Raw genomic sequence first — 25,639 nt, 5'->3', positions numbered from 1 at the left:
TTGCACCCCTTCATCAATTTGTAAGGGCAGTTTCATTACTGTCTTCGTTTAACTGTTAAGGAAATTGAGGTTGAGGGAGGTTAAACTCAGAAAAAATAATCTCTTCCCTTCAAGGAGTTTATAATGTAGCAGGGAGATATATGATGTATATTAATAGCACATGTAATACAGGTAATACATGAATATGGTGGTTCAAATAAATTCAAAGAAAGACTACTTCTGGGCGGCACCTGTGGCTCAAAGGAGTGGGGTGCCAGCCCCATATACTGGAGGTGGTGGGTTCAAACCTGGCCCTGGCCAAAAAAAAAGAAAGATTACTTCTAGTATGAATGAATGATTTGGGAGAATTTTATGGGTTAGGCTACATCTAAGCTGGATCATCAAGGATAGGATATTGTCCAAAGATGGGAATTAATCCACGGCATTTCAGAAAGTTTATATGTCATAGTTTCATTCCAACAGTTTCTTTTCTAGTCTTTGCCAGGCAGACGTGGTGACTCCTCATTCTGCAATTAAACACTAGAGACTATCTTTAAAAGTTTTTCAAAATAAGCCAGTGTAAACATGGAATTTAATTGGCAAAAATTTACAGCAAGGTTTATATTCGTAATATATTATGTTTAATGATAACAGATAATATTTCTTGAGTGCTTATTAGGCCTCAGAAGTCTTGTACATTCCATTCAACCTAGGACATTAAAAGAAAAAAAGTCTTGTATGAAGTGCCTTCCAAAGATTATCTCACTTAATTCTTCCAACATCCCATAATTATGCTGCTAACACAGAGAAGAAACTAGGCCTAAAAGAGAGCCATACAACTCTGACAATGTTAAGTGACCAAGACAAGAGTCAGGTTTAGATTCATCTGACCCCAAGGACAACTCAGGAACAACTGCGTTCAATCCAAAACAGAAATCTTAATTTAAGCATACTAAGTTTTCATGCTACACAAGGACTGAAGGCATTCAATGCTAATTAAAAACTAAAGTATACCAAATAGTGCAGAAGGTAATAAAAAAAAATTCCCCTTGATCATAGCTGATCTAAACCACTTATATTACTCCCATCTAAAGAAGGAAATATGCCCACTTACTTCACTACCACTCCTACATTAGTTCCTTTATTCTTTTTCTTAAAGCAGGCCTTTTTCATCTGCTTTTTGCTGATGCTTCCAATTTCAGTTCCTCCTCCCTTCATAGAGTACTTCTCTCTAAACACCTCCTAGGACTTAGGTCTCTAATACCATTTGACGGTGATGATAACGATAATAATGACCTCCCACTGCTATGATGACAACCACACAACCTAAAAGAATAGCTCAATTCAATCTGCTGTCTTAGAAAATATGATAAATGTCTTCAGTATAATCTCCCTTGCTACTTAACAATTAAATCTTTAGAATGAGTAAGATAAGGAAATTCACCGAGATAGTTTCGTAATTTACTATATTATGTGTATGCAAATATTTTGGTCTTAGTTCAAATTCCTGAATTAAGCATAGCATAAATGCCCTCCCCACCTTTCCGAGAGGTTTAATGTAATGTGCAAAAATGGGGTTCAGAGTGAATGTTTTTCTCCTCTTAGCCTTTTATCTCTTCCCAGGAGTGAAAAGCTCAATGGTAAGTTTTAGTAATAATGGATATGATGGAATCGTCATCGCAATTAACCCCAGTGTACCAGAAGATGAAAAACTGATTCAAAAAATAAAGGTAAGAGAAAGTTTTATTATCACTAAGTATTTAGTGATACATTTTTATTTCACTAAGTATTTTCAGTGCATGTTGTCTAGGCATGTGCACTCACATAGAGTTATAACTTGCCAAAACTGCTTTGATACTATTAATTATTTATGCAGCATTTATGCAAACTGTCAAGAAGATCATATCTGCTTAGTGTAAGAATGTTTTAATTATATGTAAATACTATTAGCATCCCCCTAATAAGTTATTACAAATTCAAATTACTAATATTTTTTCAACTAAGTAAGCTAACGGAAATACTTTGGAATGAGTGGAAAATTATCCTCAAATTTTACCTCTTACTTTCTATAAAGTTCAAATAACTAAGCCCTAGAGTAGTGTTTTTTAAATTTTTTTATCTCACAGCACACTTGAATTTATAGTTAAACTTCTGCAGCACATTTGAATTTTGTTGATCAAAAAAAAAGAATAAAAAAATACATACATATGGATACTTACTGGGCCTTGAACTTCTTTTGAAAATAATTTAGTGGTCTTTAAAAATTTTCCAAGCTCACCTAAGATCCTTTCATGGCACACCAGTGTGCCTGGTACAGTTGAAAATCACTGCCCTAGAGGTTTATTATCTGATATAAATTTTCACTTGTTCATATTTATTCAACTCTGGAAAATTAAAGAAATTATATATATTTTATATTAAAGAAAATATTGCCCTATTTAAAGTTGATTCATCTCCCTAATTTTATTTATATTAATCAGTATAACCAAGCATACTTAATATCTATATAGCATTTTAATATCTATTATCTTCTTTGATTCTCCCAATACCCCTGTGAGGTCAAGAACAAGATGTTATCCTTATATAAATGAGAGAAGTTAAGTGACTTGTGTGGCCCTACACTAGCTAACAAAACTGAGATCTGAAACCAATGTATTTTCATTTTTATTACTTCTTGGTAAAGCTTTGTCTTTTATAGACACAGTCCATATGAGAAGAATAACTGAAATTAAATAGAGCAAATTTTTTTTCAATTCATGTCCAGTATAATAATATATCAAACCTTAAATTCCTAATTTATTTAAACAACGTACGTCTGTTTGACTAAATAAGCAACTTGTCAACAGGCTCCTGGTCTTAATCACCTTTATAACTCACCTGGCACCTTCATTCCCATCTCCAACCCACATTGCTGATTGCAGGTCTGGACAGGTAAAAACCAGAAAGTTGATTTTTAAGCATAAGAAACTGAGGAGTTTATAGATTGAGGATATGTAGTAATATTCAACTGTGAAACAGTTTTTGCCAAAATGTTTAGGGAAAGGAAGCTTTGATTTACCTCTTCTAGTTTGCGTATGTTTTTACATTCACTTTACTATGAAGTTTTTACCATAAGGTATTTTTAATTGTATCAGGAAATGGTAATCGAAGCTTCTACTTACTTGTTTCATGCCACTAAAAGAAGAGCTTATTTCAGGAGTGTAAGCATTTTAATTCCAATGACCTGGAAGTCAAACCCTGAGTACTTAATGCCGAAACAAGAATCATATGACCAGGTAGGTTATTTAATTTAGTTCCTAAACTGCTTCTTCCTTCCTGTGCCTTTTGAAAATAAATACCTGTAATTTTTCAGTAATTACTAATCACTAATTTAGTAATTAAATCAGTATTATAACTTTTCTTGATGTATACGGAAAGTCCTTGTGTCTAAAATCCCTTGTTTCTATAGCTCCAGGAGTTTGTTTTTGTTCATTGTTTCTTTTGCTTTTTTAGGCAGATGTCATAGTTGCTGATCCTTATCTGAAATACGGAGATGAGCCCTATACACTTCAATATGGACAATGTGGAGACAAGGGACGATATATACATTTCACTCCAAACTTCTTGTTGAGTAACAATTTACCTACGTATGGGCCCCGAGGTAGGAATATCTATTTTATACTTCTGATTTCCACTGGGGAAAAAATAACATTGTAATTCATATTTTAAAGATTTAAGAGAAAAATAAGTAGTATTAAGTATTACCTTTACTTGGAAATATTCTGGTTATGTTCCACTTAATTGTATTTTTGTGTTGTGTGCAAGTGTTTTTAATAATAAAATTAGTCACTTATTGGCACTAACCCATTTCAACTCTTTTGGCCTAATGAAAAGCATCAATTTCTGGCATTCCTTGTCTCAATTAGGCTGGGGAGATGGGCAAAGACACTTAAAATATAAGAAAAAATACTAAAATATTGTAACTATAAATTTTTAAGTGGCAATATCCTCTCATAGGAAGAATATTTGTCCATGAGTGGGCCCATCTCCAGTGGGGAGTATTTGATGAGTATAACCTGGACCGGCCATTCTATATTTCCAGAAAAAACACTATTGAAGCAACAAGGTATCATTGTACTGAACAAATCTATTTTCAAAACTTTTTACTTATGCCTCCTTAATTTTCTATGCTAGGCAAACGAAGGTTATCTCAAGTGGTTGAATATTCATATAGTTTATTGCAATATCCACCTTGGAATCAAAGTCAATTCAGAATTGGAAATAATTTCAATATTCACAGGGATTATACTAAAATATGTTAATAAGAGCAGAGGGTAAAGGAAAAAGCTGTGGCCTAACCCCAAGACATCTGAGATCTCTTTTGTTCTGAATGATTCACAACTTCTTAATGTAAATCTGGTTCACTGAAATTAATTAAGCTATTAGAGCTTCATGGTAAATATATGTTTATTTATTATTTATTATTATATTTACCATAGATTTTTATATACTCTTTTTTTATTTTTATTTATTTTGTTGTTCTTGTTGTTGCAGTTTGGCTGGAGCCGGGTTCAAACCTGCCACCCTCAGTATATGGGGGCCAGCACCCTACTCACTGAGCCACAAGCACTGCCCGAATTTTTATATAATCTTGATCTTAAAAAAAAGTATTTCTCAAAAGGATAAGCAAGTAAATTGATTTTTTTAAGAAATATAATTTCGGGTGGATATAGGCAGGCTCTATTTGTGAACAGATGAGATGTTTAAATCTCCAAGTTAAAAATATCAAACACATGAAGTATTTAAAGAATACTTAAGAGTAATGGAAATTAATATACCAGGAAATAAGTCTTTGAGATAAAAAATATATTAGAGCAAAGAGGTCTGATGGAAAAATGCATCTCCCCATCTCTTTGTGTTATTTGCTTGATCTCCACTGAGGTGACTTGGGTCTTTAAGCAGACTGGACACTCAGCCCAGGACACAGTCTTCTCACTCTCACCCCACACAACTCCTCCCTAACCCAATAAAACCTGTTCATCTTTCAAGACTTAGTTTAAGTATTTCTTATCTAAAGAAATATTTTCTCTTCCTCTATGTGGGGTTAGATACCCTTGGGAGTGTTCCACAGGCTTTTCTCACACTTACGTCACTGGCAGTAATTGTCTATGTAACCTTATTTTCTATATTAGACTTTAAGATTCTTGGGGATTGTGATATTTTTTAACCCTTTGGCATAAATTAAAAGCTAAACAAAGAATGTATCAAACAAAAATTTGATAAAGTGATAAAAAAATGACTGAGTTTTCTTACAATTGGTCATAAAGAAAGATATATTAGCAAAAATAAGTATCTAAAACATTTATTGAGCTCCTACTGTGTGCCAAGCACTTTGAGGCAGTGAAGTCACATGATATTTAAGTTGAACTTTCAGGCCTACTCTGGAACTAAATTTCTTGGAAGATATGACTCACTGTCCCCCTTAATCCTTGCAATACAGACAAATTTATTAAAGTGGATTAAAGCTATAAAGTTTAATATTAACCCAGAATGGGAGTAAATCCTGTATGTAAACAGAAACTCTTTAGAATCCTTTACCCATACTCCGCCCACCCCTGCATTCCCTGCCAGGGACTTGACGAATCATCTTTACCATGAAGACCAAACGGTCTGAATGCACGAGCATTTCCATGCAGGCGTTATTTTTATTTCTTTTTTCAGTCTAGCTAAGTAGTTCTCAAAATGTAAGTTGCAAAATTCTATAAATATAAATCCATGTACCTGTAGAAATGTAAAAGAATTATAAGCATAATTTCGATTCTTCCTTCCCCACTAAGAAGCAATTCCTCCGTATCTCTTAACTCATTTGATCATCACAACATCCCTGTGAGTAGTAACTATCACTTTTAGCTCAAAGTCACAGGGACAATAGATTTGTTAATCATACCAGTGAGCGGTGAATGTTTCATAAATATAAACTGACAGCTTTGTTCTTATTGAAATCAATGGTAAACAGAGGCAAAACCTTGTGCCTACTACTGTGAAAATGTAATGTCCAGAAGACTGGACACTCAGCAGCAATTGTCTACAGCAGTTATCGGGAAAGATTTTAAGATGTTGGTCCTTATTCATAATTTGCCTCGTCTTCATATAATTCTTCCATCATAGATGTTCCACGCAGATCACTGGTACTAATGTGGTTTTCAAGGAATGCCAGGGGGGCAGCTGTATAACAAGGCCATGTAGACGTGACTCACAGACGGGGCTGTATGAAGCAAAATGCACATTTATCCCAAACAAGGCCCAGAGGGCAAGAGAATCCATAATGTTTATGCAAAGTCTAGATTCCGTAAGTACCTTCTATTTCCAGTCCCACCAGGGAACCCTTCAGAAAAAATTAATTAGGGAAGCTAGATTTTCTACTATGAAATTATGTGTACTAATAAAAAGGAAGGAAAATAAGGCAATTAATTAAAGGCCATTTTCTCCAGTCCATGTCAGGGTATGTCTGGAAATTATCCCATCTTTTCTTATTAACCCATTTCTTTTCTTTCGATGTACAGCCCTGTGCCCTTCTCGTTAGTGTCACACAATAAATTCTTAGAACACCCTTTTGCCCCATTGACTTCTATGGACTTATATACAGAGCTACAATCTTGCTTTTCATTCCTTTTCTAAGTGTTAGCCATTCTAACATAGAAGGTGGCTTTGGAAAGGACTGCCACTCTAGATTTTTTATTAACACTAAAGCACACCAGCCACAACAAAGTGGTATTGTAAAAACACATACACTGTCTCCACAGAACAGACATAAGGAAAAAAAATCCACAAGTACCAACGTGTCTAGCCAATTAAATAAAACAACACAATAAGGTTCCAAAGCTAATCTTTGGCCTGAAATATCCAGTTTAAATGTATAAAACTTAGTGCATAAGAAAACGTATGCTGAAGTTAGATAGACTTGAAGTTAAAAATCTGTCTGTCATTTCAAGCTGTTTTACTGTGGGAAAACTACTAAATCAGAGGTTTAGCTCTCTTACCTTTTAAATGGGAATTATAATACATAATTCACATTGTCAATGGAGTTAAGTTTATAAGAGCTAATGTAAAATATTACCATAGTACTTGTACAAGGTGAGTATAAAATAAATTGTTCATTTTTTAAATTTATAAAGTATTTGGAAAATAGCCAATTGACTCTTTCCCTGGATAAGCCCAATCTTAATTAATGCAAATACATTATAATTACTTAATGAAAGTTTATAAACATAAAAAATATTTTAAAATATGAAACATATAAAAGTTGTCAGAAACAACAAATCAACCCTCACTAACATGATCTATAGCTTTTAAAAAACTCTACCGGTACATACTGAGAGCTTTACTGCTGCCTCTCCATTCAAGTAAGCCAATGGCTGTCAGAACATTAGACTATGAAGTAATTGTGAATTGTCTGGTGATAAAATCTGTAGAGGATGTATGACTAATTATAACTAAGTCATAATTAGCTACGCATTTGAAAAGGAAGGTAATACCTCACAAATTATTGTAATCTTGTATCCTAATTGATTTTTTTCTCTTCAGGTAACTGAATTTTGTACAGCAAAAACACACAACAAAGAGGCTCCAAACCTACAAAACAAAATGTGTGATCACAAAAGCACATGGGATGTAATCATGAAATCTCAAGATTTTCAGAATGTATCTCCCATGACCGGAAAGAACCCACCACCCGGTCCTACAATTTCATTGCTCAAGGCTAAACAGCGAGTCATCTGTTTAGTACTTGATAAATCTGGAAGCATGAAAACAGTAAGATAATTTTTGCCCTCTTAAGTATTTTAGCTAATAGAAATATAAACTTTGGCTCAGTGCCTGTAGCTCAGCGGCTAGGGCACAGGCCACATACATCAAGGCTGGCAGGTTAGAACCTGGCCCAGGCCTGCCAAACAACAATGACAACTACAACAAAAAAATAGCCAGGCATTGCAGTGGGCACCTGAAGTCCAGCTACTTGGGAGGCTGAGGCAAGAGAATCACTTAAGCCCAAGAGTTTGAGGTTGCTGTGAGCTGTGACACCACCGCATTCTATCAAGGGTGAAAAAGTGAGACTAGTTCTCAAAAATATAGAGAGAGAGACTTATAAAGCTTTTCCAAGTTTAACATAACTGATTTCTTAAGATTTTCTTCAACATTTTAAATAGAATGAAGTTTTTAAATATATCAGTTAATTACTATCACGATCTATGGCCCAGGCATCTGTCATTAATACGTCAAGGTTTGAATAGTCTCAGGAGTTGGTCACACACTTTTTTCTTATAGGAAGATCGTCTCTTTCGATTGAATCAAGCGGCAGAACTCTACTTGATTCAAATTGTTGAAAAGGGATCCTTGGTTGGGATGGTGACATTTGATAATTCTGCTGAAATCCAAAATAATCTTATAAAAATAACTGATGATAACACTTACCAAAAGATCACTGCCAAACTGCCTCAAGTAGCTGATGGTGGAACTTCAATTTGCAGTGGACTCAGAGCAGGATTCCAGGTAAAATTAAAACTTTTTTTTTTTAAATATCATTTTCTATTTACCATTGCTTTTAATTTTGTCCAGTTATCTTTGAACAAGGGTCATGAGTTCATGAGTCCATCATTTAATCATACAGTGGCCTAATCAAGGTCAATTATTTATGAAAAAAAACAGTAGCCTTTCCTAACGTACCTAACAATAGGTAAGTTACAACCTGAGTGCAATTGTTCCACTGACATCCTCCTGAGGTTTTAATTTGCATTGGGGAGTGGGTAAGTAAGGAAAGAAAAATTCAGTGTGTACACAATCATCATGATTTTATTGAGGAGCTCCCCATTTCTCTAGGACTCCCACAGTCTGAACTTTAGTGAGCAGAAAATAATATCATTGAGGGACTGTGGAAAAATATACATATAGATTTTTATTTTGCCTTAATAGATTGTATTTTTTGCCTTAAAGTAGAGATTGCTACTGTCATCCAGGACATTGACTAATAGCATCTGTTAACTTTCCTCATGGTGTCTGCTATAAAACATTGGTTTAAAGAAGAGGGCAGGCTCTGGATATAGATAAACCTGGAATCCTGGCTAATATTGATTAGCTAAATGATTTTGACTAAGCAACTCAACTCAAAATGTCTGTTTCCCCCAACCAAAGTAATGTGAATATTAATAGTACCTATCTCATTTAATTATGGAAGTTATGTGAGATAAGTAAATGCTTAAGAAAGGTTTACTATTATGATAATAATGATAGGCCAATGCTGTGGCTCATGCCTGTAATCCTAGCACTCTGGGAGGCAAAGGTGGGTGGATTGCCTGGGCTCAGAAGTTGGATACCAGCTTGAGCAAGAGCAAGACCCTGTCTCTAAAAAATAGCCAGGCGTTGTGGCTGGCACTTGTAGTCCCAGCTACCAGGGAGGCTGAGTCAAGAGAATCGCTTTGAGCCCAAGAATTTGAGGTTATTATGAGCTATGACACCACAGCACTCTACTGAGGGAGACTCTGTTTCAAAAAAAAAATTATAATTCTTTTTATATACATTTATTCACTTCTAAAATATGACAAGAACTGTACATTGGGAATATGTCAGAATGCAAGCGTATATTGGCTCATACATTTTAAAATATATTTTTATATATATTTTATGATATTTTGACCACAAAGTCTATTGCTAAATAAATTTTGTCAAAACACATTTAGAGCCATAAGCAGCTCTTAATTATTTACATAATAAACCATATCAATATCTAAGCATTTTACTTACAAAATTATAATATTGATAGCTAACATTTATCAACCTTATCCTACACTAAGGATGACTATATTTTACCCTTACCATTACTTTGTGAATTGGGTAATATCTTTATTCCCATTTGCACATTAGGAAACTGAGGTTCAGAATAATTAAATTTTCTTAAGATAATATAGTCAATAATTGACAGATGTAGGATTCAAAACCTGGTTTTTTTGATTCCAAAGTCCATAAACTTAATCATTCCACTAAACCACCTATAGAACTTTATATATACTACACAATATATGTGTATGTACTTTCCTATGTAGTCTTGAGAAAAACTAAACACTGGCTCTTCTAGTTAGCAAATGACAGAGCTGGAATTTACTCTCCAGATATCTAAAGCTCTTGGCCAATACTCTTGGTAGAAGCCAGGAAAAGATGAAAAGAAAAAAATGTATTTGTAGTAATTTACAAATTTATAAACTTTCTTCTTCGTGGCAGGTCAAAGTCCCCCCCCTTCCCCGCCAAGAAATCCTGAGATTCTATAACAGTGACCAAATAAAATGCATTTAAAACAACATACCACATCATTCAACCTTGCAACCCACCTCTGGTCATCATTTGAAACTCAGTCTTCCAGAACTGCCTGTGTCACTTGCCTACATCCCAAATATCCCCTGGGACAGTAATAAAAACAATAGCTAATATTCACTGAGTATTTACTATGTTCCAGGCATTATTTCAAGTGCTTTATTTTTCCTCTGTTGGGTAGCAGAAGAATACCTGAATGGATTAGAAGCAATAGCACTCAACTTTGAAAACCTACAAGACCCCTGTAAATTATACTCATTTCCATATGTCAATTCAGCCTAAAATAACAATGCAAAAAAGTCTCCTTGTTCACTCTGATGCAAAGGATTAAAGATGTTTCCAAGCCCAAAGAACAGGTTCATTCTAATTTAAAATATATTAAGATATGGTAATCTGTAATTAATAACCTGGCTTCTCACTATCAGGTAATTACCCAGAGCAATCAGAGTACTTCTGGTTCTGAAATCATATTACTAACAGATGGGGAAGATGATACAATAAGTTCCTGCTTTGAGGAGGTAAAACAAAGTGGTGCAATCATCCACACCATTGCCTTGGGACCTTCTGCTGCCAAAGAACTAGAGACTCTGTCAAAAATGACAGGTAAATCTTTGGAATAAAGTTTGAATAAAAAATAAATTTCTAGTCTCTCCTATTCCAGGGGCTTTTTCTCCTTCAACTATAAAGCTACTAAAAAAATTTTTATCCTAAAAATTAATCTTTGTCCTATCTTGTCCTTTAAATTCAAATTATTTCCCCCTCCTCTACTTCTTCATGAACCAGCTTCTTCTAATACATTTAGCATATGCTGTCTTCTCCCCACCCTGTATTCTGTCAAAACCACTACAAGGAAACTTCTTCCTTGATTGATTACTCAACTGCCTGTCCAAAATTATGGCTCAATTCCAAAATACCACTCAATCCCACAGTAGCAGTATAGGCATTGCTCTTTTATAGATGAGGGGATAGAAACCTAGACGGTACAATTTGCCCAAGGCCATAAAGTCCTGATTATCACTTCAAAGCTCTTTCAGTCATCCCACCCAGCTTCCTGCCTCACCAAATTTTGTTAGATCTTGGTTTGGAATATTTCTGTATTTCCTCTTTCTATCCAGTTCTGCTACCACTACTATGACAATCTAGGTCTCACAACCCTTGGCTAGGGTTACTTCAGTAGCCTTCCAGCTGGTCTTTCGGTCACTTATTAAGCTGATAATATGTATTGAGTTATATTTATATTAGTCACTTGTGTTAAACCTTGCTCTCTGCCATCTTTTTCCTAACTCCTTACATTCAACTAATCTCCCTCTTCATTAATTTCTATATCATGTATTTTCTGTACTTAATCAATTTCTACTTTATTCTCGGTAGGTCGTTCAGAAGAACTACCTTAAATTTCATTTTTATAAGATTATTTAGTTCTTCAACCACTTTTAGTAACGTGGAGGGCACTTACATTTGATGATTAACATGTGTAAAAACAATAAAACTTGGCCTGTTTTTCAGTTTCCTTCATTCTTCCTTATCTTACTTATTTCGAACAAGTTTTTAGTTAATAGGATTACATCTGGGACACTGATAAACTAAAAGTTCATAAAGTTCTGGGAAATTCATCTTTTGTAAGTTTACAAAGAACTTTTGATTTTAAATAGATTTTAAACCATATTGATGACTGCACAATAACAAATATAATTTTCCCATTTAAAATTTCATTTTAGGAGGACATAAGTTTTTTGCCAGTAAGGACATAAATGGCCTTATTGATTCTTTTAGCAGAATTTCATCCGGAAGCGGCAATATCTTTCAGCGGGCTCTTCAGGTCAGTCTATAAAAGAATTCTGGTTTCTCACAGTTGTAATACATTTTTATTATCCTAATTATAAACTCTTCCTTCTCTAAAAAATAACTCTTTTGCCCCCAAATATTTCAGGTACCCAGAAGGAAAACATTCTTACTGAATTTGCTTTCCATTGTACACCCCCTTTTTCTTTTGAATCTTCTATTCCTTATAATTATGTATGCTTTTTATTTGGAAAGTTCCTTAAAATAATCCTTAGTTATTTTAACTGAGATCATAAAAACAAATTTAAAATTACTCTTAACTGTCTAAACTTAGAAATTCCACTGCCTATACTAACAAATGGGTTTTATATGTTTGTTATTTTTGTTTACACAACAGTTGGAAAGTAAAGCCTTGAATGTTGCGAGGAATAATTGGATAAATGGTACAGTGCCTGTGGATAGTACAATTGGAAATGACACTTTCTTTGTTGTCACATGGACAATACAAAAGCCAGAAATTCTTCTTCAAGATCCAAAAGGAAATAAATATAATACAGCAGATTTCAAAGAAGATCAACTAAATATTCGGTCTGCCCGCCTTCGAATACAAGGCATCGCAGAAGTAGGTTGACTCTTTTTTGTCTATGCTTTGTTAATTAATTTCCATTTTTAAAAGATGAAGATAATAACATCAACATTAAAATAATGAGAAATCATCTGTCATAAGAAAAGAAGTCAAATAGAATAATTAGGATTCCATATCCATACTATTTACTGGCTTGTAAAATCAGATATTAAAAATCATTATTACTCTGCTTAAGTTTCTAACCAATTTTATATTCCAAACAGGGAGTAGGAAAATATTATCAAAACTCCCAAATAGAAATCATATTTTTTGATTTTCAGACAGGCACCTGGACTTACAGCCTTCTAAATAAGCATGCTCAATCTCAATTGCTCACAATGACAGTGACCACTCGAGCAAGAAGCCCTACCACACTCCCAGTAATTGCAACTGCTCATATGAGTCAAAATACAGCTCATCACCCTAGCCCAATGATTGTTTATGCACAAGTCAGTCAAGGGTTTTTGCCTGTTTTGGGAATCAATGTAACGGCCATCATAGAAAATGAAGATGGACATCAAGTAACACTGGAACTCTGGGACAACGGTGCAGGTAATAAGAAACTACATTGACTTCTGCTAGATTTAAAATGTTCCCATAGTTCCATGATCTAGAAGTCAGTATTTCCTGTGTTTGCTAGTGCATTGTATTTTAAGGTAAATTAAGTTAAATTGTAATATTTTTAAAGTTGCTTATTCAGTTATCCTGACAAGTCATGGCCACAAGCACATTTATCTTTTTTTTAATTTTATGAACAACTTTACTTTTCCTATGAAAAAATGGACAGTTTTTCTCTAATTTTATTAATGTCCATGTTCCACATATGCTTTCTCCGGTTCAGTTATATTTTCCTTGTCTTGATAAGCTTCCTTTATGAAATAATAGTGGTAACACTGATATTAATGGAATGCCTACCATGAGTCAGACTTTTCAAAAAATCAGAGTTAGCAAGTGATTCCTGTGAAAGCTAAGCTTTCAACCAAAGCATTCAACTACAATAGTTTGATTCCAGGGTTCGTGTACTTAAAACACTGTGCAATACTATCTTTCAAGTTGCTGGCATCACCAGTGCTCCTAAATAGTCATCATTGTCACTTTTACTTTATTGGATAACTAATGATTACATTTCAATTGCAAGGTGCTGATACTATCAAGAACGATGGCATCTACTCGAGGTATTTTACACATTACCATGGAAATGGGAGATACAGTTTAAAAGTACGTGCCCAGGCAAGAGAAAACGCAGCTAGGATAAGTTTAAGACACAGACAAAACAAAGCTCTGTATATACCGGGCTATGTTGAAAATGGTAAGTGGCATTGAAATTAAATATGCCTGTTATTTAGGTAAATCGTGTAGGGGCAAACATTGAAAATATGGAAAACCCAAGTATATAATGATGTAATCATCTGTATTTTTCAAAACCGTATTTGTATTAGCGGATCTAGCATAGACTTTTGTTTTCACATGTTTTGATCACATCCCCCTCAGTACATTTCATTTAAATTAAAAAAAAAAAAAAAATTCCAAGCACCTGCTATATCACTAGCACTGCATTAGATGCAGGAGCTACAAAGAAAAATAAAACACAATCCTGGTTCTCAAAGAATTTACATGGCAGGAGAAACAGGTAGGTTATAAGATAGTTTTAACATACCAAAATGTCTCCTCATCAATTTTAAAATGATAAAAATAAAACAAAATTTTTTCACTAAAAACTGTTACTTTTTTCAGTGTCTGCCATCAGTCTTAACCCTCCATAGCTGCAAATCAGCTTACAAGCTAAGGAACAGACATGACAATGTGAAAAGTGATAAAATTATTTTTTTGGCAGGTAAAATTATACTGAACCCACCCAGACCCGAAGTCGAAGATGACATGGCAGAAGCTAAAGTAGAAAATTTCACTAGAGTAACCTCTGGAGGGTCATTTATTGTATCCGGAGTGCCACCTAGTGGTAATCATGCTGATGTGTTTCCTCCTGGCAAAATAACAGATCTTGAAGCTAAGTTTAAAAATGATCACATTCAACTTTCATGGACTGCCCCAGGCAAGGTCCTTGATAAAGGAAAAGGTAAGTTTGAGATTATGCTTTAAAATCTATTAAAAGAAATCCCATTGTCTTTCATTTGCTAAGAATTTTCTAATGTTCCATTTATAAATAACATTTACAAAGTGACTGCTATGGGCCATTATCCAATTATTTTCAGATGGGAAAACTGAGGCTCCGAGAGATAACTGTACTGGCTGGAGTTATTTCTGTGTGTAGTAACTTGAAACTCTAGCCCAGTCTTGTCAGATTCTTTTCTGCCAAATTTCCTCTCACAATTGAAACATATTAGAAATTACTTTGAGAAGACTGGGTTACCAGCTTTCTGAGGCATTCTTTTCTCCCTACCAAGAAAAAAAAATGGGAAATATTTTTGTGCTTGCACAATTTCATTTATTTATTAGCCTTTTGTTGAGTTTTCACACTATTACGTTCCCAAGAACGAACCCCCTGCTCTCAACAGTTGAGTACAGAAGACACACAAATAAACAAATTCAGTGTAATAAAAATAAGCTGTTGTAAACAGAGAGTGATATAGCAGCCCATAGGCAGACCACAAACCTCTACTTGGGTGTTAAAATCACAGGGTATATCCTAAAAGGGTTTCCAGGGGAACTATCCCTGACTGGACTCCTGAAGAATGAGAGTAGTTAGCCAAGTTAGCTCAAGGCGTCCCACAGAGCAAGATGCTCATGTCCAGAGAAACTCATTCCTTGGAGAGGTTTGTTCATGGAGTTTGAATAAAGTTCAAGCCCCAAAACATCTCATTTACATAAATATTCTACTAACAAATTATCCTAATTCCAGAAAGTTTAGATTACTTATATCTTTGCTCTAAATTTAACTGGATTCAATCAATATTTATTGAATGCCTACCATAGTCCAGTATTGTGTACTCTAGTAGATTATTATAGGATAAATCCAGTCTTGTTATTTTCCCTATAAAGTGGGAAAATGAAAGCAATGTGCAATGTAGATACATACGATATCTCAGAAATTGTCAGTGCTAAAAATATCAAGTATTCAACATTCATCCTCCTGAATTACAATAAACCCCTTATTGTACACTCTCAAAAGAAAAGATGTTTATTAACCTTTCACTGTATAGATTTTTCAAGCTGTATTTTTTATTATTTTACAAAAATAATATTTTTATTATTATTTTTGAAAATAATTCAAAAGCCAGAGGAAATATAAAATAACCACAAACATATCTTCTGTATTTCAGTGCTGAAAACCCTAATCATGACAGCTTCCAAAATACATTATTTTCTCATGCTATCATCCCTAAACATATGGCAGAATTTTTAAAAAGTGAAAAACAGCAATATTTCCACTGAAAAAGCCACAGATGGAATTGATTAACCAAATATTTAGTTCTAAACTGAATTCAGTAAACACCAGGCTTTTAGTTCAAGATACGGTTCACAATAAAAGTCTCCCATGCTGATTATAGGAACTAAAAGTAGGAGAATTACTACCCCGGACACTGAGAGGGAAAGAACATCCCGATGTATAACCAAAAATGCATAAAATAGGTGGGCTCTAATCCTCTTTCCTGGTGACAAATAGGAAGGGGTAACAGTGACTGTCGAACGTTATCTCACAAAAGTAAGGCAGCAGCAATAACTTAAAGAATAAATGAATTTCTATGTAATCTCAAATGGAGCCCTTAAATTCCCTAGGACACGATTTCTGTATTTGCCAAACATGCGAACTAGACTAAGTGACCTAGAATTTCTAAAACAAGAAGATATAATTCTAATATTTTATAATTTTCTGATTATATCATTTTTGGTTTTAATAACTATATTGTTGGCTAACAAGTAATTAAGGAGATCAAATAGATGCTCAGCACAGTACCAAGTGCTCTGAGTGACAGACACAAAAGGAGAACACATAGTCTTTGCTCTTAAAAATAATAGAATATAATTAAAATGAAAAATTGAACCTCCAAAAAATCATCTGGAAAACCATTCCATGTAACAGGAGTTTATGCAAGAGAATCATTACAGTGAATGAAATACTTGAACAAGACTTCATGAAGTTGGGCTTTGGTCGGATGAGTACGATTTGCATGAGTACAATTTGCCTGCATAGAAGGAGGGAGGCGCATTGCAGGGACAGAAGGGACCAAATAATGTGAGCGAGGTCAAGAAAGCAAAATTTTGCAATAGAATATTTGAATTAAAATAAAAGAAAGAAAGAGGGAGAGAGGAAGAAAGGAAGGAAGGATGGGAGGGAGGGAGGAATAGATAAATAGACCTATCTAAAAGGAACACAGAGTTTTGTAAAGAATAATAGAATGGATTGACAAAGCCTATTTATGGAGGAAAAAAGGACCTGAAATTAAAACACACACACACTTGAAATATCTTCATCATTTCATGAAAAGATTAAAAATAAAGTCTTCACTTCAAGAAAGGACATTTGATACTTCATCATTCATCACATTTCAGAATGTGAGGATATATTTTTAGACTGACGACGGATAGAGTTCTAAAAGCAGAGTGGAACGAAACATTCATGTCATCATCTTCCTCTCCTTTCTCAATAGCAGCTGTAATAGCTAATATTTCAAACATTTATTAAACACTGATTAAATCATATTAAACATATTTCATGGACTATTATGTACATAGAATTCTCACCACTAAAATAATAGATATTCACAAATATTTGCTGACTGAATCTAATAACTCAATTTCTATTTTAAAGATTAAAAAACTAGAGATAAGAAAGGTTAAACAAATGTTGCTCTACACAGCTAGAAAGCAGTAGACAAGGTCTGCCTGGCTCGTGTGCGTATGTTTCAGGAGTACACATCCCAGTCTTTCTGCCTCCTTTTACTCTTTATCCATATCTCTGCTTCCCACTCTATTTACTCTCCTTTCAACTTAATGAGAAATAATACAGAGGTGGGGCGCTGAATGTCTTCACTATACAGACATATTATTGTATCCCTTGTTCTAAATGAAAAACTGGATTCAGCTCCTTATATTACTACTCTTCCTAAAAACAGATCTAGAGTCTTATTTTTTAGTACTATATGATTTAGAAAATCATAGAAAATAGAAAATTTTCTATTTTAATTTCATAGAAAATTTTCTTGGAATAGGTAACTCTACATTAAAAAAAAAACTGCCCATATATTTGTCCTTAAAATAAAGCAGGTGGAATAATCAAACAAAAATGATGGAATTTCTTTAACTAAAACCTAGCGTGCATTTCTTAGGCTCCCAAATCTAAGGCAGTGAGGTAGCAGCAAGGCATCCTGGTGATTTTAATATTCACGAAGTATCTATTTGTTTTCCAGCTGACAGATACGTTATAAGAATAAGTACCCATTTTCGGGACATCCAAGAAGATTTTAATAATGCTTCTTTAGTGAACACTTCTGGTCTGATACCTAAGGAGGCTGGTTCTACAGAAAATTTTGAGTTCAAACCGGAACCTAATAAAATAGAAAATGGCACCATATTCTATATTGCAATCCAAGCCATCAATGAACCTGGTCTTACCTCAGAGGTCTCTAACATTGCACAAGCAACTAAGCTTATTCCTCCACAGGAGTCCAGTGCTCCTGCCCTGGACACCAAGATTTCTACAATCAGTTTGACAATGTTTGGATTTGCTATGATTTTATCTATATTTTAAATTAGAAATTGCTAGTGGGACACAAATATAAGCGGGAATCTGCCTAACAAATGTAAACATTGTAACCTACAAAATAAATAAACTGGAAATTTGTTTTAGAACTAAAATTCAATGTTTTACACATTTGGTAAACATTTATTTAGAATTGAATTTACTATATTTATTGTTATAAAATTCTGTAATATAAAAGTGAATGTATGAAGGTTATAAATTTCCTAATTACTTGAGTTAATTAATACTAATTGAGTTGGTAACTGTAAATCAGAATGAGTATGCCATTTACTGTCTTTGAGCAATCCATTCATTAATTTTTAATATGAAAAGAAGATATATATTTGTACTTGTGAGCTTTTAAAGAAACATTTTCAGAGTGTGCTACAAACTCACTTGGTATATTAACAAATCAAAATGTATCTAACCATTTGAGAAATATTCATATACATATAGCAGCAAATGTTTTATAGAATTACTTATATTTCATTTTTTATTATAAATGAAAATCTTTACATAAGCTGTAGTCAAAAGGGACCATAATTTTTCAATGAAAAATAGTAGTAAAGAGGTCAAATTTGTTTTTATCATTGATTAAAAGTAGTAGCCAGGTACAGTGGCTCACACCTATAATTTAGCATTCTGGGAGGCCGACCAAGGCAAGAGGATCCCTTGAGCTCCAGAGTTTGAGACCAGCCTAAGGAAAAGTAAGACCCTGTCTCTATGAAAAATAAAAAAATCAGCTGGGTGTTATGACAGGCCCCTATAATCCCAGCTACTCAGGAGGCTGAGGCAGTGGGATCACTTGAACCCAGGAGTTTGAGGTTGCTGTGAGCTAGCCTGATACCATAGCACTCTAGCCCAAGCCACAGAGCAAGACTCTGTCTCAAAAAAAAAAAAAAAAGTCATATATTAAGTATGGTTAGAATGGAAAAACAAATATCACATCAATACTAAATTGGAATTAGTCAATCAACATTTATGTGCATGTATGGAATTATAACTCAGCGAGAATCAACTCAGTGAGAGGGGAGGAGGAGTTGGGTTAATTCACACCTAACGGGCACATTGCACCCATTCTGGATGAAGGAAACTTTGACCCGAAAAGTACAAAAGCAAATTATGTAACCAAAATGTGTGTGCCCCTATAGTGGTATATCAAAGTTTTAGACCTAGTCATGAAGTGACTAGCAAAGTAGGACTTTCAGATGAAATGTGGAACACTACAATAAAGTTTTATTTCTATTCTGAGACCATCTTTAGGTCCGAAGGTATTGCCATCCATACTCTAAACTCCCTTCTTGTCATCTCCATCACTTCCTTACACATGGGATCACCTGTGGCAGCTGCAACATGATCCCTTGGTGAGGCAGAAGGATCTGATCTGCTCTGATTTTCATGTTGCCAGAATCTTTGTGTTGATTCCTCCTCACATGTGGCTTCTTCTTGTTTACTTTCTTTTCCTCCTTCTTTTTCTCATTTCCTTCTTCTCCTTAATCTTCCTCATCTCTGCACTTTTCATGTTGAAATAGTCATGCTGTGCTCTTTAAAACACAGCTACTTAGACTCTACCCCAGAGCTACTGAATCAGAATTTCTGGACTAGGGATGGGAAACAGGGTTGACATGGTGACATTGGTCTCTATTCTGAGACCATCTTTAGGTCCTAAGGTATTACCAAGATGCTTCATTAGAACAGGGATTTTTTTTCTTTTCTTTTTTTTTTCTTTTTTTGCTGCTATATCCTCAGCACTAGAATAGTACTTACAACATGGTACATCTCCAATAAATGTTTGTCAAATAAGTTAATGAATACTTTTATACTCATAAAATAAATCCAGATTTTACCTTATTACATCCAAAAGTATCTATAAAATATCATGTGCACGTGGTATTGTAAGAACTTATTATAATGAAAACTAATCCACTTACTGACATAGATCTGAACCAACACATAAACTTTCAGAAAATTGACTGAAAAAAATTATAAAGTCATAAAATATTACCAAGCCAAATCCAGAAAAATATGTGAAAAATAATAATATATCATGACCAAGTTCAATCTATCCCAGGAATTCAAATATGATTTCATACTTAAAAAAAAAAAAAAAACACATAATTCACCACAGTAACCAATTACAAAGAAAAATCATATGATCATCTCAGTACATGCAGAAAAGTATAATTCAACCACAATTCTTCATTCAAAATGAAAACTTTGAAACCATTAATCTGATATTTTAACCTTAAAGTCCAAACTCTGGTCATTTAAAAATAAAAAACAAAGGGGGCTAGCACATTGGGAAGCTGAGACAGGAGGATTGCTTGAGGCCAGGAGTTTGAAAGCAGCCTGAGCAAGAAGAGCCCATCTTTACAAAAAGTGGAAAAATTAGCCAGGCTTGGTGGCACATACCTATAGTCCCAGCAACTCAGCTGGCTGAGGCAGGAGAATCACTTGAGGCCAGGAGTTTGAGGTTGCTAGGAGCTATGATGATGACATCACCGCACTCCAGCTTGGACAGCAGAGCAAGACCCTGGCCAAAAAGAAAAACAGACAGAATGGAATGATTAGGAAAGGAAAAACAGAGAGGGGAGGGGAGGGAAGAAGGAAAGAAAGAAGGAAGGAAGGAAGGGAGGGGAGTTAAAAGAAAAGGAAAGGGCATTAAATTTTCAAGTAGAGATGAGAAATTAGACATCAGAGGATGAGAATTCTAAATTCCTTGTAAAATAAATCACCTAAGAATCGATAAATTGGGTGGTGCCTGTTGCTCAGTGGGTAGGGCACCAGCCCCACATACCGAGGGTGGTGAGTTCAAACCCAGCCCCAGCTGAACTGCAACAAAAAAATAGCCAGGCATTGTGGCAGGCGCCTGTAGTCCCAGCTACTTGGGAGGCTGAGGCCCAGGAGTTGAAGGTTGCTGTGAGCTCTGTGATGCCACAGCACTCTATAGCGGGCAATAAAGTCAGACTGTGTTCAAAAAAAAAAAAAAATCTATAAATCATAAAAATTATTGATTATAAAAGTCTCAAAGAGTTAAAAGATAGTTAATTTAGTCTTGTATACATGGTCACCATACTAAATGATTTATAGAGTGTTAGCAGTCAGTGAGAAAAGATTCCTATGCAATAGGTAAAAAAAAGAACAACAATTGGAAAGAAGAACATAAAACTGTAATTATTTGCAGGTGACACAGAAAATCCAATAGAGCTTGTTTGGAGGTTCTAGCAGGGGAGTGCAGCTGCTTGTATACCCTTGACTAAAGAACAGTGGTCCTCTCTCCAGGAAGATTGTCCCCTCTGGCCCAGCACAGCTTTGGGAAGGATGCACATGGAACTGAGGGTGGAGGGGGACAGCCTGCCTGGCCAGCCACAAGAGCTGCATCAACGTTGGCAATCAGTTGGTGACAGATATCATAGCCAGATCACCCTCATATCCGAAAATACAATATGGGTGGTGCCTGTGGCTCAAAGGGATAGGGCTCCAGCCCCATAATGCCGGAGGTGGCGGGTTCAAACCCAGACCCGGCCAAAAAAAAAAAAAGAAAATCCAATAGAATCAACAAACAAAATAACAGAGTTCTGAAAAGTTACCAGATGCAATATCAATTTATAAAAAAAGCAATGCCACTAGTTTGACATGTAACAAGCTTAGAAGTTGTTCTTCCCATCCTCCCAACAAGAAAAAAAGCTGAACTAAAAGGCAACAATTCTTAAATTTGCTAGATAATTGAACTCACTAACACCACAACCAGCCACTAAAAATCTGGAGAGACAGGCAAATATAGAGAATCACAGCTTAACAGCAACCCGCCAGTGAAGCCAATAACAGTCAAACACTAAAGGATGACTTATCAGCATCTTAGTATGCAGGAGCTGAAGGGCTGGCACCACATAGAACCCTAAGATACCTACCTTGCAAGGGACGGTGGACCAGGGAGGGAAGAAACGCCCACACGCCCCCTGTTGGCTGGAGGGGTACCTGACACCTCAACTTTTTTGCCCAAATTTTAGAGGGAAAAATAAGGATGTGCTTTACACATGGATAGTACGAATCCCATATTTATACAAATGCTTTTTAATGATTTTATTTATGCTTATGTGTTGATGCTTATTTTATTTATGCTTATGCTTTTATGTGTCAAAAGCATAAATCTAGAAAGCAGTAACAATATCTATATGAAAATACCCAAGAATATGGTAATAAGTTTTGTTGAACTTAAGATAGATGAGCTTGGATTGAAAGCATTTTCGACCAACAAAGGAAATGCTTACGTATTTCTCTTCATATACGTTAGGTGGGAGCTAGCAATCTACCTGATGTTTTGAAAAATTCCAAAACACAATTACCTAAATATGAACAAATTAAAGTGTGAATTAAAAAATCGAAGCAAAAGTTTTTTTTTTCCTGAAAGTTTGGGGCAAAAATGTGTGTGCATGTTATGCACAGGAGCGCATTATAAATGCACACATCAAAATATAGGTAGTAAAAACAGTGAAATAGTCTATGACATGACTCTAACCAAGATTAGAGTAGACTTATCTTGGTAGGCAGTGGAAACTACAGATTTTGAGCAAGTTGTAGCATGGCCTGAACTGCACTTTTAGGAGCACTCATCTTGAAAACTTGTGTGAAAGACATTGAAATGGAGAAATCATTTTGAAGACTTTGAAAGGAGCCTTGGCAAGAAATAACAGAAACATAGATAGGAAACAGTGAACCTCATTTCTTTCTTTACCTCCTGTACTATCACATCCAGGCACCAAAGGTAGTTTAAAAATGTTGACTAAGTGCAAGATATGTGATTTTAAGTTTTAGATCCTCAATAGGCTCGGCACCTGTGGCTCAAGAGGCTAAGGTGCCAAGCCACATACACCTAAGGTGGCGAGTTCCAATCCCCAGCCCGGCCCGCCAAACAACAATGACGGCTGCAACCAAAAAATAGCCGGCGCTGTGGCGGGCGCCTGTAGTCCCAGCTACTTGGGAGGCTGAGGCAGGAGACTCGCTTGAGCCCAGGAGTTGGAGGTTGCTGTGAGCTGTGAGGCCATGGCACTCTACCCAGGGGGATAGCTTGAGGCCCCGTTTCAAAAAAAAAAAAGATTCTCAATAGAAATATTCTCATTATTTTAAAAAAATTAAATATTCTTTTTATGTATCCATAAATTTAAGTCAATCACTATGAATTTGTATTGCTATTTTGAATATTTATCTGCCATGACCAAAATGGGAGGGGTTTTTAACCCAAGATATTTATACAAGGTCAGACAATTAAGTTTGTAAACTTGCCACCAGGCAATTATGTTGACAGCACTACATAAGCAACTTGGTAAGGATTCATAACCCTGGTATATCAGGGTCCCACAGCTATATTCCTGGCAACATGTGGCAGCATCTTGCTGAGTGGTTTTCATTATTGGTGTCATGTTGTTTTTGTGTCCCATCACAAGAATGTCAGAGCTTGAATTAGAGCTATAAAAAAAAAGCATTAAATTTCCTGTTAAATTTGGAAAGAGTGGAAGTGAAATCAGAGACATGTCAGTCCAAGTTTATGGGAATAATGCCACGAAGAAAATGGCACTGTACAAATGGATTACGTGTTTTTCTGGGGTGGGAGGAATTTTGTCACTGATGAAGAGAGGTCAGGGCAGTCAGGAAATAACAGAACTGACAAAGAACATTGCAAAAATGGGTCAGATTGTGCATCAAAATCATCAGCTGACTGCAAGAAGCACAGCAGATCAAGTAAACATTGACGGAGAAATAGTTAGGAAAATCTTAACTGAAAATCTGGGCATGAGGAAGCTGTGTGCAAAAATGGTCCCAAAAGGAGCTCACCAATGAACAAAAGCAAAGAGGAGTTGAATTTTGCCAAGGCTTTTTGGAGAGACTAGATAATGTTTGGGGCTCTGTTATTACTGCTGATGAAACGTGGGCGTACCAATACAACCCTGAAACAAAGTGTCAAAGTGCACAATGGAAATCAGTCAATTCTCCACCACCAAAACATTCCATCAGTTCAAATCAAGAGTCAAAATAACGTTCCTAAACTTTTTTGATATTGGAGGAATTATTCATTAAGAATTTTTACTAACTGGATAGTTTAACAAGTTTACTATTTGGAAGCGCTGAAAAGGCTTCATTAAAAAGTTACACAAAAACTACCTGATCTTTTTGTCAACAAATCAGGGCTCTTGTATCACGACAATGCACCAGCCCATACGGTTTTTAGTCAGAAAACCAATAACTGTTTTGGAACACCGGACCTGCTCACATGATTTGGCCCCCCAATGACTTTTTTCTTTAGCTGAAGATAAAGAAAATATTGAAAGGAAGACATTTAGATGGCATTCCCAACATCAAGTGTAATACAACAGAGCTGATGGCCATTCCAGAAAAAGAGTCACAAAATTGCTCGGCAGGGCGCATAAGCACTGGCATCAGTGCATGGCTTCCCCAGGGGAGGACTTCAAAGGTGACCATAGTGACACTCAGCAATGAGGGATGTAGCATGTTTTTCTAGGATGAGTTTGCAAACTTGTCAAAATACATCATAAAAGTATTATATTTTGCTCTGAGACTAAGACATTTATAATAAAAATAATAAGATTTTTGAACTATAACTTACTAGATGCCAGTCACCATGGTGACTGTTTTCATATTATTTCCCTATTTAACCTTTACTTCAGCTCTGCAAAGTAGTAGTTAAGTAGCACTTAACTGAAAAGGGAACTGAGGTTTAGAGATGTGAAATGACTTGCCCAAGTTCAGATTAAAGCGAGTAAATAGTGAGGCTGAGATGCAAACCAAGGTCTGTCTACTTCTAAAACTTATGCTCTTTGCACTACCATCCTATTCTCTTCCACTAACCAACATCATTTATTTAATTATCTCATAAAATCCTGAATTCCAAGTGGTTTTAATGTTAAGTCTTTCATTATTAAAACATCTTTATTTTTTAGAAGTAGAAGTTTATTTTCATTTTATAAGAGGGACTTTAACTAAAAAATGCAATCAATGTAACTTGGTTCTTTGTATCCTCAATGATCCCCAACAATAATAAAGAAAAAAAGAAAGAAAATTTTCATAAGTATTTTTATAAAGAATAATGAAAGTTTATGCTAACTCTTTGAGAGTTTTTAAGAATAGCTATTTAACTTTTTTAAACACCAGTTTGCAAAATGAGGTCAATAGTACTATTTATCTCGCAAGATTGGTTTATT

General features: G+C 35.1%; 1 protein-coding gene across 1 annotated transcript; it reads left to right on the top strand.

Annotated features, from left to right (window-relative positions):
- Positions 1 to 1,550: 1,550 nt before the first annotated feature.
- LOC100960333 (calcium-activated chloride channel regulator 1-like) lies at positions 1,551 to 18,431 on the top strand. Its single transcript, XM_003784180.1, has 14 exons — positions 1,551 to 1,709; positions 3,114 to 3,254; positions 3,472 to 3,619; positions 3,976 to 4,084; positions 6,127 to 6,307; positions 7,543 to 7,770; positions 8,281 to 8,505; positions 10,743 to 10,920; positions 12,036 to 12,136; positions 12,497 to 12,721; positions 13,006 to 13,276; positions 13,863 to 14,033; positions 14,559 to 14,798; positions 18,091 to 18,431. The coding sequence occupies exons 1-14, from the start codon at positions 1,551 to 1,553 to the stop codon at positions 18,429 to 18,431; spliced, it is 2,718 nt and encodes a 905-aa protein (XP_003784228.1).
- Positions 18,432 to 25,639: the final 7,208 nt, after the last annotated feature.

The sequence above is a fragment of the Otolemur garnettii genome, unplaced genomic scaffold (genome assembly GCF_000181295.1).
Source record: "Otolemur garnettii isolate 467f Iridium unplaced genomic scaffold, OtoGar3 scaffold00010, whole genome shotgun sequence".
Classification (NCBI taxonomy): Eukaryota; Metazoa; Chordata; class Mammalia; order Primates; family Galagidae; genus Otolemur; species Otolemur garnettii.
The sequence above is the reverse complement of the archived record's forward strand: the minus strand, read 5'-3'. Positions and strand labels throughout refer to the sequence as shown.

Excerpts from the sequence above, each read along its gene's own strand:
- LOC100960333 (XM_003784180.1), top strand. The coding sequence starts at position 1,551 with ATGGGGTTCAGAGTGAATGTTTTTCTCCTCTTAGCCTTTTATCTCTTC. Across the intron at positions 3,255-3,471 it reads AACAAGAATCATATGACCAG|GCAGATGTCATAGTTGCTGA; the intron begins GTAGGTTATTTA and ends TTGCTTTTTTAG. Across the intron at positions 7,771-8,280 it reads AATCTGGAAGCATGAAAACA|GAAGATCGTCTCTTTCGATT; the intron begins GTAAGATAATTT and ends TTTTTCTTATAG.